Source organism: Rana temporaria, chromosome 1 (assembly GCF_905171775.1).
Source record: "Rana temporaria chromosome 1, aRanTem1.1, whole genome shotgun sequence".
Classification (NCBI taxonomy): Eukaryota; Metazoa; Chordata; class Amphibia; order Anura; family Ranidae; genus Rana; species Rana temporaria.
In genome coordinates this window covers 39,906,806-39,921,409 of record NC_053489.1, presented here as the reverse complement: position 1 = coordinate 39,921,409, position 14,604 = coordinate 39,906,806, and the positions used below count along the sequence as shown (strand labels likewise).

At 48.7% G+C, this 14,604-nt stretch overlaps 1 protein-coding gene across 1 annotated transcript in view; it reads right to left on the bottom strand.

The window, feature by feature from the left end:
* CFAP53 (cilia and flagella associated protein 53) overlaps window positions 1-14,604 on the bottom strand; it is a 43,785-nt gene that overhangs the window by 10,351 nt on the left and 18,830 nt on the right. Inside the window, exons 5-7 of the mRNA XM_040336844.1 lie at window positions 11,205-11,508; window positions 7,078-7,296; window positions 5,137-5,353 (exon numbers count right to left, since the gene is read on the bottom strand). Of these exons, the coding sequence (XP_040192778.1) occupies window positions 5,137-5,353; window positions 7,078-7,296; window positions 11,205-11,508 (740 nt within the window). The remainder of the gene's footprint in view (window positions 1-5,136; window positions 5,354-7,077; window positions 7,297-11,204; window positions 11,509-14,604) is intronic.

Below are 14,604 nucleotides of genomic sequence, written 5' to 3'. Positions count from 1 at the left end.
AGAAAAGAAATGTTGTTAACCTCTTCCATACCGGGCAGTTATACACCCATCCATACCAGGCCTATTCTGGCACTTCTCTCCTACATGTACAAATCATAATTTTTTTGCTAGAAAATTACGCAGAACCCCCAAACATTATATATGGTTTTTTAGCAGACACCCTAGGGAATAAAACGACGGTCATTGAAACCTTTTATCTTGCACGGTATTTGCGCAATAATTTTTCAAACGCCTTTTTTTTGGAAAAAAATTGTTTCATGAATTAAAAAAATTAAAAAACAGTAAAGTTAGCCCATTTTTTTTGTAAAATAGGAAAGATGATGTTACACCGAGTAAATAGATACCTAACATGTCACGCTTTAAAATTGCGCACACTCATGGAATGGCGCCAAACTTCGGTACTTAAAAATCTCCATAGGCAACGATTTGAAATTTTTTACAGGTTACCAGTTTAGATTTACAGAGGAGATCTAGGGCTAGAATTGTTGCTGGCACTCTAACGCACGCGGCGATACCTCACATGTGTGGTTTAAACGGCGTTTACATATGTCGGCGGGACTTGCGTGTGCGTTCGCTTCTGCGCGCAAGCTACCGGGGACAGGGGCGTTAAAAAAATAAATTTTATTTCTTTTTTTTTTTTTTATATATTTATTTCTTTTTTTACACTTTTTTTTTAATTTTTTTTTTTTTTTGATCACTTTTATTCCTATTACAAGGAATGTAAACATCCCTTGTAATAGGAATGTGTGTGACAGGTACTCTTTATGGAGAGATGCGGGGTCAATAAGACCCCACATCTCTCCTCCAGGCTGGAAAGCATGAAATCGGTGAAAAAAAATTCACCGATCTCATGCTTGCTGTTGCTTAGCAGCCGCAATCGCGGCTTTGTTTACTTACGGGGACCCGGGCGTGACGTCATCACATCGCGCCCGGGTCCTCCGACGGTCATAGAGATGACTGGTGACCATCTGGTCACCAGTCATCTCTATGCTTCCTGCGCGCGCCGGACGATTCGTTCTCCGGGCCCCCGATGGCACGGGAGAGCCCGGAGAAGCACCGGATGGCGGCGGGAGGGGGGGATGTCCCCTCCCGCCGCCTGTAAGAACGATCTAGCGGCGGAACCGCCGCTATGATCGTTCTTACGTTGTGCAGAATCGCCGGCAGTTTAGAAGGATATCTGAATGATGCCTCTAGCTGCAGGCATCATTCAGATATCCCCCCACAAAGCCCAGGACGTCATATGACGTCCACTCAGAACGGCAGAGGTTCTTTGTGGACGTCATTTTACTATGGGCTGGTAGGGAAGTGGTTAATAAATGGGTAAATGAATTTAAAAAAAAAGATTTTTCCAATAACGGTTATTAAAAAAATCTTTTTTTTATAATTCATTTACCCATTTATTAACAACATTTCTTTTCTATGTAAAAATTCATTACAGCACAAATAGCGTCCGGTAACACTACCCCCCCCCCAGTTATTAAAAAAAAAACTTTTTTATACTTAATGTGCAGGGAAAATATCGGCCGTCAACACCACCCCACCCCCCGCTTGCAAATTGTCCTGCGACTTGGGACTGGAAAGTTGCAGGATAAGTTGGACCCGATGATTTCCAATGAGAACTGTTCATATCTGTGCAACTTTGAAGTAGTCCCTGCATTACTTTTGTCCCACCTTGATGTGACTTGAGGTCCATAGACCTCCAGAATACATAGGCATTGCTTCAAGTCGCTGCAAAATCGCACCAAAAAATTGTGGCAGAATCTTGCGACTTTCAGGCTAATGCAGTCTGAAAGTTGCACAATTCTACTGCAATTCTGATGTGACTTAAAGCAATGCCTGTGTATTCTGGAGGTCTATGGACCTCAAGTTGCATCAATGTGGGACCAAAGTAATGCACAGACTACTTTGAAGTCGCACAGATATGAACGGTTCTCATTGGAAATCATGGGGTACGACTTGTCATGCAACATTTAAGTCCCAAGTCGCAGGACAAGTAATTCCTGCAGTCTCTGGTAATCTTGTGCAGTATGTCCGCAGTCTCTGGTAATCTTGTGTAGTATGTCCGCAGTCTCTGGTAATCTCCTGCAGTATGTCCGCAGTCTCTGGTAATCTTGTGCAGTATGTCCGCAGTCTCTGGTAATCTTTTGCAGTATGTCCGCAGTCTCTGGTAATCTCCTGCAGTATGTCCGCAGTCTCTGGTAATCTCCTGCAGTATGTCCGCAGTCTCTGGTAATCTTCTGCAGTATGTCCGCAGTCTCTGGTACTCTTGTGCAGTATGTCCGCAGTCTCTGGTAATCCTGTGCAGTATGTCCGCAGTCGCTGGTAATCCTGTGCAGTATGTCCGCAGTCTCTGGTAATCTTGTGCAGTATGTCCGCAGTCTCTGGTAATCCTGTGCAGTATGTCCGCAGTCTCTGGTAATCCTGTGCAGTATGTCCGCAGTCTCTGGTAATCCTGTGCAGTATGCCCGCAGTCTCTGGTAATCCTGTGCAGTATGTCCGCAGTCTCTGGTAATCTCCTGCCCATTTCGAGTCCTTCATTACTAACAGTGTCATATTTTAGTTTGTTTGCACCGATCTGTAAGGCTGCACTATATACCATGATTTGTGATGCTGGGGCTGTATACTCTGTGCTGTGACGCTGAGCTGTATACTCCTGACATTCAGTGGAAGCAAGTGGAATACAGGGGACGGAGTGGTGGATTCTATAAGGGGTGTGGCTTATGAGAAGTGGGAGGGACCAAATGTGGAAGGGCGGGGTATTGCGCCCCCCCATCATAAAACTTCACCAGCCGCCACTGGACAATGGGCAGTAACAGAAGAAGTGTGTCAGTGGAACTGGGGACAATGGAGGCTGAAATAAAAACATAGGCCCAGATTCACGTAGATCGGCGAATCTTTAGAGCGGCGTAGCGCATCTCATATTGGCTCAAACTTGTCTTGCATACACACGGTGAGGCCCCGTACACACGACAGAGGAACTCGACGTGCTTGGCACGTCGAGTTCCTCGTCGAGTTTTGGGATGAAGCCGCCGAGGAGCTCGGCGGGCCGGCTTCTCCCATAGAAGAACGAGGACAACGAGAAAATAGAGAACATGTTCTCTATTTTCTCGTCGAGTTCCTCGGCGGCTCCATCGAGCCAAAACTGTACAGACGACAGAGATTCTCGGCAGAATCCGGGTTTTGACCGAGTTTCTCTGTGAATTCTGCCGAGAATCTCTGTCGTGTGTACGAGGCCTCACACAAAAGTTCTCAGAACTTTAGAGTGCTAAGAACGCGGTGACGTACAACACTACAACGAGGCGAGAAAAAGAAGTTCAATGCTTCTGAGCATGCGTCAAATTGTTTCCGTGCATGCATGTTTTTTTCCCCATCCGAATTCCATACAGACGAATGGATTTTCCGATAGGAATTTTTTCCGTCAGAAAAATTGAGAACCTGCTCTCAAACTTTTGCTGACGGAAATTCCGACAACAAAAGTCTGATGGAGCCTACACATGGCCGGAATTTCTGATGAAAAGCTCACATCAGACTTTTGCTGGCGGAAATTTCACTTGTGTGTATGGGGCAATAAATTTATTGTCAAGTAAACCAATGCATACTGACGTTGCTACATTTGTCATGGGCAACTTGGCTTTAACCACTTAAGGACCGCCTAACGCCGATATACGTCGGCAGAATGGCACGGTTGGGCACAATCACGCACCTGTACGTAATTGTTAAATGCCCAGCTGTGGGTCCCAGGCGCGCGCCCCCGCGACCTGGTCCGAAGCTCCGCGGCCACGGGACCCGCAGACCCGATTGCCGCTGGAGTCCCGCGATCGCTCCCCGGAGCTGAAGAACGGGGAGAGCTGTGTGTAAACACAGCTTCCCCGTTCTTCACTGTGGCGCTGTCATTGATCGTGTGTTCCCTAATATAGGGAACCACAATCAATGACGTCACACCTATAGTCACACCCCCCTACAGTTAGAAACACAGATGAGGTCACACTTAACCCCTTCAGCGCCCCCTTGTGGTTAACTCCCAAACTGCAATTGTCATTTTCACAGTAAACAATGCATTTTTAACCGCCGCATGTATATGTACGTCCACAGAATGGCACGTACAGGCATATGGGCGTACATGTACGTCCCAGCCTTTCCGCAGGTCGGGGGTCCGATCGGGGAATACCCCCCGCTACATGCGGTGGTCGGAAACCCGCGGGGAGCGATCCGGGACGAGGGCGCGGCTATTCGTTTCTAGCCACCCCCTCGCGATCGCTCCCTGGAGCTGAAGAACGGGGAGAGCTGTATATGTAAACACGGCTTCCCCGTGCTTCACTGTGGCGGCTGCATCGATCGAGTGATCCCTTTTATAGGGAGACTCGATCGATGACGTCAGACCTACAGCCACACCCCCTACAGTTAGAAACACAGATGAGGTCACACTTAACCCCTTCAGCGCCCCCTTGTGGTATTTCCCTAACTGCAATTGTCATTTTCACAATAAACAATGCATTTTTAATGCATTTTTTGCTGTGAAAATGACAATGGTCCCAAAGATGTGTCAAAATTGTCCGAAGTGTCCGCCATAATGTCGCAGTCACGAAAAAAATCACTGATCGCCGCCATTAATAGTAAAAAAAATAAAATAAAAATAAAATGCAATAAAACTATCCCCTATTTTTTAAACGCTATAAATTTTGCGCAAACCAATCGATAAACGCTTATTGCGATTTTTTTACCAAAAATAGGTAGAAGAATACGTATCGGCCTAAACTGAGGGGAAAAAAAATATTTTTTTATATATTTTTGGGGGATATTTATTATAGCAACAAGTAAAAAATATTGCATTTTTTTCAAAATTGACGCTCTATTTTTGTTTATAGCGCAAAAAATAAAAACCGCAGAGGTGATCAAATACCACCAAAAGAAAGCTTTATTTGTGGGGAAAAAAGGACGCCAATTTTGTTTGGGAGCCACGTCGCACGACCGCGCAATTGTCAGTTAAAGCGACGCAGTGCCGAATCGCAAAAAGGGGCCTGGTCCTTTACCTGCATTTTGGTCCGGGTCTTAAGTGGTTAATGAAATCTGATTATGAAAAGGTTACAAACAGACAAACACATATAGAGACAGACTCTAGTGAATGTATTTCCTTACACTTCTCGTGGATCTGGAGTCTTCGGGTGTCCATGACATCCTTCATCAGCCGATTCCTGGCCTCTTTCTCCAGCCGCAGCTGCTCTGCCCTCTTGGCCCACGATTTTTCCAGCTCCGTCTCGATCAGCTTGTCCATCTCCCTCTCCTGTCTCTTCTCCTCTTCCAGCTGCTGGGCCAGATACTGACGGTAGATCTGCTGTTCTTCCCGCAGCTCCATCTAAACATGAAAACAAAAGTCTATTATTACAGCACTCTGGGCGGGCAACAGAAATCTGGAAAGTTAAAGCAGAAAGAAGTGTAGACATCTTTCTGGTTTTGTTGTCTGAGTTGTGTAAATAATAGGGCTGTCCCGATACCGATACTAGTATCGGTATCGGGACCGATTCCGAGTATTTGTGGTAGTACTCGTACTCCCGCAAATGCCCCCGATACCTAAATAGAATACTCCCCCCCCCCCCGCCGCCAACGATACGCCGCATCCCGCCGCATCCCCGCTGCCGCCGTCACTTGGTTAATATGGGCGGGGAACATTACAGCTTTCATTTGAATAGCTGTAGTGTTTCCCGCCGTGCCGCGTATAGACACTCCCCCTTGCTGTCTATACGCAGCGCGGCGCGAAAGACTACAGCTATTCAAATGAAAGCTGTAATGTTCGCCGCCCATATTAACCAAGCGGCGGCAGCAGCGGGGATGCGGCAGCATGTAGGTAAGGGGGACATGGCTGCATATATGGGGGGGACATGGCTGGATATGGGGGGGACATGGCTGCATATGGGGGGACATGGCTGGATATGGAGGGGACATGGCTGCATATGGGGGGACATGGCTGCATATGGGGGGACATGGCTGCATATGGGGGGGACATGGCTGCATATGGGGGGGACATGGCTGCATATGGGGGGACATGGCTGGATATGGGGGGGGGGACATGGCTGCATATGGGGGGGGAACATGGCTGGATATGGGGGGACATGGCTGCATATGGGGGGGGACATGGCTGCATATGGGGTGGGGACATGGCTGCATATGGGGGGGGGACATGGCTGCATATGGGGGGGGACATGGCTGCATATAGGGGGGGGACATGGCTGCATATGGGGGGACATGGCTGTATATGGGGGGGACATGGCTGCATATGGGGGGGGACATGGTTGCATATGGGGGGGACATGGCTGCATATGGGCGGACATGGCTGGATATGGGGGGGACATGGCTGCATATGGGGGGACATGGCTGGATATGGGGGGGACATGGCTGCATATGGGGGGACATGGCTGGATATGGGGGGGGACATGGCTGGATATGGGGGGACATGGCTGGATATGGGGGGACATGGCTGGATTTGGGGGGACATGGCTGGATATGGAGGGGGACATGGCTGCATATGGGGGGGACATGGCTGCATATGGGCGGACATGGCTGCATATGGGGGGACATGGCTGCATATGGGGGGGACATGGCTGGATATGGGGGGCACATGGCTGGATATGGGGGGCACATGGCTGCATATGGGGGGACATGGCTGGATATGGGGGGGGGCATGGCTGGATATGGGGGGACATGGCTGCATATGGGGGGGGACATGGCTGCAAATGGGGGGGACATGGCTGCATATATGGGGGGACATGGCTGCAAATATGGGGGGGACATGGCTGCATCTGTGGGGGGACATGGCTGAAAATATGGGGGGGACATGGCTGCATCTGTGGGGGGACATGGCTGCATTTGGGGACACATTTAAAAAAAAGTATCGGTATTCGGTATCGGTGAGTACTTGAAGAAAAGTATCGGTACTCAGTCCTAAAAAAGTGGTATCGGGACAACCCTAGTAAATAATAAGACTGGCTGAACAGAATAATATTTCAGGTGAATGAAACACACATGCCGTGCAGGCTTTTCAGGTTTGCCCATCGGTTTTCTTCAGTATAATTTAATCCTCACCTTCCTCTGGCGCTTCTCTTCTGTATCGTCATGAGAGTCTTGCATGATCTGCTCCATGATCTTCATGTCAAGCGCTAGCTCCTCCTGCTGGTCTCGAGCCAATCGCTTCATCTTCAGGCGGACGGAATGATCCAGCATGTTCCTGACATGAGACTGTTTCTGCAGCTTCTCCCGCAAAGCGCGTTCATCCTCCATCTTCATCAGCTTCCGCTGCTCCGCCTGTCACAGGAACATTGGTAAAATTGTTACTGCGGTCTCATTGCTGAGGCAGAACTCCACTGTTAGGATAATTCAGAGTCAGTTCACCCAAGTAGAAAACAAATGCTCCAATCCCCTAAAACAATATTAGCTTTGTCTGATGGTGGACAGCTCTTATCTTGTATATTAAAGCGGGGGTTCACCCTATTAAAAAAAAATAATATTTTTTTTTTTATTCTAGCATTACATTCGGCATCGTAGCGCGAGCTACAGTATGCCGGTCTTACATTTTTTATCCCCGTACTCACTGCGCTATTGCACATTGAAGATTCCGGGGAATGGGCGTTCCTATGGTGAGAGAAGGTGATTGACGGCCGGCCCTGGCACGTCACGCTTCTCCGGAAATAGCCGAAATAGGCTTGGCTCTTCACGGCGCCTGCGCATAGCCTGTGCGCAGGCGCCGTGAAGAGCCGAGACCTACTCCGGCTGTCTTCGGGGAGCGTGACGTGCCAGAGCCGGCCGTCAATCATCCTCCCTCTCCATAGGCACGCCCATTCCCCGCGGGAGTCGGAATCTTCAATGTGCAATAGCGCAGTGAGTACGGGGATAAAAAATGTAAGACCGGCATACCGTAGCTCGCGCTATGATGCCGAATGTAATGCTGAATTGTTGTTAAGGAGGGTGAACCACCGCTTTAACTACTCTCTCAGTGCAAGAGAAGATGGTAAAAGACTGCAAAGGCCACAATTAAAGCATAATTCCAGGCTAAACAAACTGGTCTTAAAAATGCCACTTTCCCCCCACCAACACCTATGCTGACTAACCTGTGTAATAAAGATGTAAATACTTACCTATTTTCTGGTCTGGTCATTTATTCCCTTATGTCAGCCAGTAGTGGCTGCAGGGAAGAGGCGAGAGCACTCGACAATGGCTGGAATTCCTGGAAGAGATGACATCACCCATAGGCTCCTAGGCCCATCCGTTGTAGGCCCTTCCTCCTCTCCCCTGCAGCCGCCGCTGGCTGATACAGGGGAGCCACATCATGTACCAGACAAGAACGGACTGAAAATATTATGTCTATACATCTCTATTATATAGGTTAGTCAGCACAGGTGTAAGGAGGGGGTAGGGAGCATTTTTAAGACTAGTTGGGTTTCGCTGGCAGTCTACCAGTGGCGGCCCATCCATTAGGGGTGCCCGGGTGCCACCCACCCCTCTATCCACGGCCACCACATCCTAATTAATGATATATGATCCCCGGCCGCTACCCCCTATTCATGTGTCCTGCCCCTTTCAGGATGCCAAACGCCAGAGGCTCTAATAGGCTTTAAAATATGGTGGGATTATGGCGCAAAGCTTTGCGCTATGAGCCCACCCAGGTGTTACAACAGTGAATTAATATTCGCTGTTGCAACACTGATCCTCCTCCCGGCCAATCGGGAAGCGGGTCTGATACCCATCATCCGGCTGAAAGGACAGGTGAGCTTATTGGACGCCAAGGAGGAGGAGAGGAGACCCAATGGCGGAATCAAGGAGGAGAAGACACATGACCTGCTGCATGATGCCGGCCACAGCCTGATGTTGATGTCAGCCGCTGACCCGATCCCCGCCACTGGCCGATGTGCCCACCGCTGCCCCGATCCCCACCGCTGCCCAATGTGCCCGCCGCCTAGATGGGGGGGTGGTTGTTTGCCCCCCCAAACAAAAAAACACCAGCCGCCACTGAAGTCTACCCCAAAGATTAGACCTCTTTGTTTTAAAGTGCCACTGAATAATTTTTATAATTCCACAATGGGCTTGTTTATTCAGCAATAGCTTTGTCATTACTCAAGATAAAGTATTATTATTGTCAATCCTGACTATAAATTCTATAAATTCTATTCTGACCCTCGTTAGTTATTTTCTTTTTAAAGGAGTAGCTTTACCTAAATAAAAAGTATAGATTTTATTCTATACCTATAATAAATAATTTTGTCCCATTTAACCACTTCCAGCCCAAGGACGTCATATGACGTCCTGGACTTTCAGTGGGGATATCTGAAAGATGCCTGCAGCCACAGGCATCATTCAGATATCCATCTCTTCAGCCGGCGAATCCCTTCACCATAAGAACAATCATAGCGGCAGTTCCGCCGCTTGATCGTTCTTATAGGCGGCGGGAGGGGACGCCCCCCCCCTCCCGCCGCCATCCGGTGCTTCTCCGGGCTCTCCCGTGCCATCGGAGACCCGGAGAAACGATCTGCCGGCGTCCGATGGAAACCATAGAGTAGACTGGTGATCACATACTAGCACATTACGTGAAACTTACCTTAGAGCGGACCCCTCCAGCGGCACGCTGACATCGCTGGAAAGCGCTTCTATCTTCACTCGGTCTTCCTTTTGGTTTGCGGTCTCAGTCTGTGTGAGTGGCTGGAGCCACGATGACGTCACTCCTGTGCATGTGCCGCCGCTTACGGTACGGGACTCTGAAGGAATGGCACGGGTATGACGTTCCTTCAGAGCGCATTGAACAGTGACATCAGCGTGAACATTTAGGAGATATTTACAGTACCTATAGGTAAACCTTATTATAGGCTTACCTATAGGTAAAAATCATGCATGGAAGTTTACTCCCACTTTAACGGGAGGTTAAATCAGAAAGCATTACCATTTTTACTTGTAAGGTTTCTTAAACTGATGTTATATGCAGATCAAAGGACATACCTTTGAACTACTATATATATATATATATATATATATATATATATATATATATATACACAGTATATGTGTATGAATAAAATGGCAAATATGATGAAGCAATACATTGATTGTATTCACTCAATGACACTTGCAGACTATCTGTGTGGAATGGAGATGGATTAAAACACCTGTCAGTTTTTATCACTGTCTGTGTCCTCGTTAGGTAGATTCCCCCCTCTCCATTTGTCCTGTTTATCATTTATTATCATTTATTATTGTAAGTGAAAGTAAAAAAAAATCCAACATTTTGGGTTGTCCCGAGAAAAGTAAAAGGGGGGAAATCTTCCACTAGAGATACTAGTTCTGGTGACCTGGGGGTCCCCAGGGGAGCGGAAGTAAAAGCCAGTCTCCCCAATGGGACACAGAATGGCAAAAGTGTCAAGAAATAAACTGACAATGGCTGCGCTGCCATAAATCTATCTAATCAAGAGCCAGGACCCCATGCAGAGAGGGACAGCGTGTCTCCGCCGAAGGAAATACGGGGGGGTCCGGTAAGTAAAACGGGGGGGCTGGTGACTGCCTTAATGCATCCTATACACCTGGCAATGACGGCCCCCCGCCCCCCATTTCACTTACCTGAGCCCTTTCACCTGCTGTGCGTGTCCCTGGGCGTCCTCTTCTCCACGGCGTCTCGCCGTTGATTGGCTAGATTGATAGCAGCGCAGCCATTGGCTGTCAATCACAACCAATGATGCGCCCACCATGGGGCGGGAACGAGTTATACACGCTGCTGGGCCAGATTCACAAAGAGATACGACGGCGTAAGTCGTCAGTGAATCGGGCTGGACGTCCTTGCGACGTCATTTAGCGCAATGCACGGCAAGAAATTTAGGGACGGCGCATGCGCAGTTCGTTCTGCGCAGGGACGCGCTTCATTTAAATGAAACACGCCCCCCTACTCGCCGATTTGAATTAGGCGCTATTACGGCGCGAGAGATACACTACGCCGCCGTAACTTACGGCGCAAATTCTTTCAGGATTCAAACCAACAAAAGTAAGTTACGGCGGCGTAGCGTATCTCAGATACGCTGCGCCGGGGCAGATCTTTGTGGATCTGCCCCTGTGTCTTTATACATGTAGCCAATAAAATTATTTATGCCAAGAGCACTCCAAGTTGCCGGCTATACTTTTTACGGTCACCTTTTAAATACACCTGACATCCCCTATGGGAATCACTGTATCATTACCAGTAAGTGGGCCTCCTCCTCCTTGAGCCTTTTCTCCTCCATTCTCTGAGCCTCGGCGGCTGCTCTCTGGGCTTGGAGGACATCCAGCATTTCCCGGTTCAGCTCTATTTGCCTTTGGGTTTTCCTTTCCTCGTTCTCCACTTTGGCCAATCGGTCTTTCTCCCAGAGCTCAGCAAACAGGTTCTCTTCCTCCTTCCTCTGCTTCTCCAACTCCTCTTTTAGTACCAGCTGTGCCATCCTCTCTGTACACACCTCGTTCTGGTGCACCCGGGACTTCAAAGCCCGTAGCTCCTCACATTGCTCCCTATAACAAGTTTATATAGGAGTATGTGTCTACAAGTCTACATTATTATTATTATTATACAGTATTTATATAGCGCCAACAGTTTGCAAGGCGCCTACAACATGAGGACAGACAGTACAGTTACAATACAGGAGGGATCAGAGGGCTCTGCTTGTTAGAGCTTACAATCTAGAATCCCTGGGGTATCCAGTGTGGCAGGGGCTGCAGTGTTTTACTCATTATTATCTCTATTCTCTTCATAATGCATACCCCCACCTTGGTGTCCCTGTCTCCCCTGGGGGGATTTTCCCTCACTTCCTGTCTCAGAGACAAAACAGGAAATTAATAAAAATCTCCCCAAAGTCAGATGACCTGAACCCCCACCCCTGAAGAAGTGGCCACCCACCATGCTATACATTGGGTCTTCTAAGCACCGCAGCACTCCTGCACCTTGTAGATTTTTTTCTACCATGGCATCCAGCATACTAGCTTGCGCTACAGTATGCCTTTATTTTATTTTTTGGCGCCGTACTCACAGTTTAATCCCGTAGTTAAGTTTCAGACTCCCCGCGGGGAATGGGCGTTCCTATGCAGAGGGAACATGACGGCCGGCTATGGCGTGTCACGCTTCCCGAAAATAGCCGAAATAGGACTTGGCTCTTCACGGCGCCTGCGCAGTCAGCTCCTAGTCTGTGCACAGGCGCCGTGAAGAGCCGAGTCCTACTCCGGCTATTTTCGGGAAGCGTGACGCGCCATAGCCGGCCGTCAATCATGTTCCCTCTGCATAGGAACGCCCATTCCCCACGGGGAGTCTGAAACTTAACTACGGGATTAAACAGTGAGTACGGCGAAAATAAATAAAAATAAAGGCATACTGTAGCTCAGGCTAGTATGCTGGATTTCATGGTAGAAACTTGTTTTTTAGGGTGAACCACCACTTTAAAGTGGTTGTAAACCCTTTTTCACAACCTTATGCTACCTTATGCCTATATTAAGGCTTACCTGTAGCTAACCAGGATATCTGCACGGTTTAGGAGATATCCCCTGTCCCCTGCATGTGCCGTTGTCATAGGCACATGCGCACTGGGGCAAACTGAAGCAATGGCACCTATGTGCCGTTGCTGCAGTCTCCGTGCCGTTACTGCCAGCTTCCGCACGCATGCGCGGGAGTGACGTCATCGCGGCTCTGCCCAATCACAGCGTCGGAGCCTTGATACCCAGAAGCAACTCCGGGACGACCTTTTGGCGGCCGGAGGGGGAGAAGAGGACCGCTGCGGGAGCTTCGAACTGAGGTAAGTAATACATAAGAACTAGTATGCTATGCATACTAGCTCATTATGCTTTTGTCTTGCAGGGTGTTTTATTTTTTTATTTTTATGAGGGTTTACTTCCTCTTTAACTTACTAATTTCTTAACCCAAATCATTATTTCTTCTTTTTGGTGGGCCACTAGGTTATTTCCAATTAACCCTTTGCATTTCCTCACTACTTTCTTTTTTTTGTCCTGGAGCTGCTACATACCTCCACCAAGCACAATGCTATGGGGGGGGGGTTACTAATACTGGAGAGTGCAAAATCTGGTGCAGCTCTGCAAAAAAAAAAACAATCAGCTTCCAGGTTTTATTGTCAATGTTTAAAGAGAAAGTTTTAAAGAGGTTGTAAAGGTAAAAGTTTGTTTCCGGTAAAAAAAACATCTGACAGCACCGCCCCCCCACCCAAGCCCCCGTTTTACTTACCTCACCCCTCGAAAGTCCCGGGCGCGTCCTCGTCATCCTGTTCCGTTCCCAGCCTGGCCGTTGATTGGCTAGGTTGGACGGATTGATAGCAGCACAGCCATTGGCTGGCGCTGCTGTCAATCACAGCGGATGACGCGGCACGCCGGGGGGCAGGGCCGAGTGATACAGTTGGCGGCTATGGCCGCCGCTGTATCACGGGAGCGCGCGTTCGCAAAAGCTTTCCACCATGCGAGGGAGCTCGCATGAAGGTGGAAAGCTTTTGCGAGGAGGAGCAGAGACAGCCGCCGAGGGACCACAGAAGACATGGATCGGGGCCACTCTGTGCAAAACGAGCTGCACAGTGGAGGTAAGTATAACATGTTTGTTATTTTACCCCCAAAAAAATCTTGCCTTTAGTGTTCCTTTAATTCCTCTTTATTCCCCTGCAAAGTAAAAGCATTATGGGCTAGTATGCATCTCATACTAGCCCATTATGTGTCACTTACCGGCAAATGAAGCCTGCGATATCTGCAATGTTCTCGTTGGTGGAAGCATCCGTCTTTGCCCCTCTTCCTTCCAGGGCCACTGACTCCGGCTCTGTGTCTGTCCGGAGCCCGCGTGACGTCACTTCCACGCATGCCGTGGCACACACTGGGGAAGAAATGGCTTGGAGGGCTGTTTCTTCGCTGCGCATGTGCCAATGACATCATCGTTGCACTACAAGGTAAATATCTCCTAAACGGTGCAAGTTTAGGAGATATTGGGCCAGATTCACAAAAGAGATACGACGGTGTATCTCCTGATACGCCGTCGTATCTCTGTGTTACGGCCGTCCTAACTATGCGACCGATTCATAGAATCAGTTACGCATAGCTAGCCCTAAGATCCGACAGGTGTAATTGAATTACACTGTCGAATCTTAAGGATGCAATTCTAGGCCGGCCGCTAGGTTGCGAGGCCATTGCGGTCGGCGTAGAATATGCAAATGACTAGTTACGGCGATCCCCGAACATCCGAGCTGCACGTCGATCTGACTTTACGTTGTTTCCGTCGAGTTACGCCACGTAAAACTAGGGCTACCTCCTAGGTGTCCTAAGCCATGTTAAGTATGGCCGTCGTTCCCGTGTTGAAATTTAAAAAACAATGTCGTTTGCGTAAGTCACCCGTGAATGGCGCTGGACGCCATTTACGTTAACGTCTAAGCAAATGACGTTGGTGCGGGAACGCGCCTAATTTAACCACTTGGTTACTGGCCCATAGTCAAATGACGTCCTGTTTTTAAAGATGGATATCTCAGTAACGGCAGCAGCTGCTGCCACAACTGAGGTATCCATCTTTAGTGCCGACGGTCCTGTACACGATAACGGCGGTCTCCGCGGCGAATTCGCCGCGAGATCGCCGTT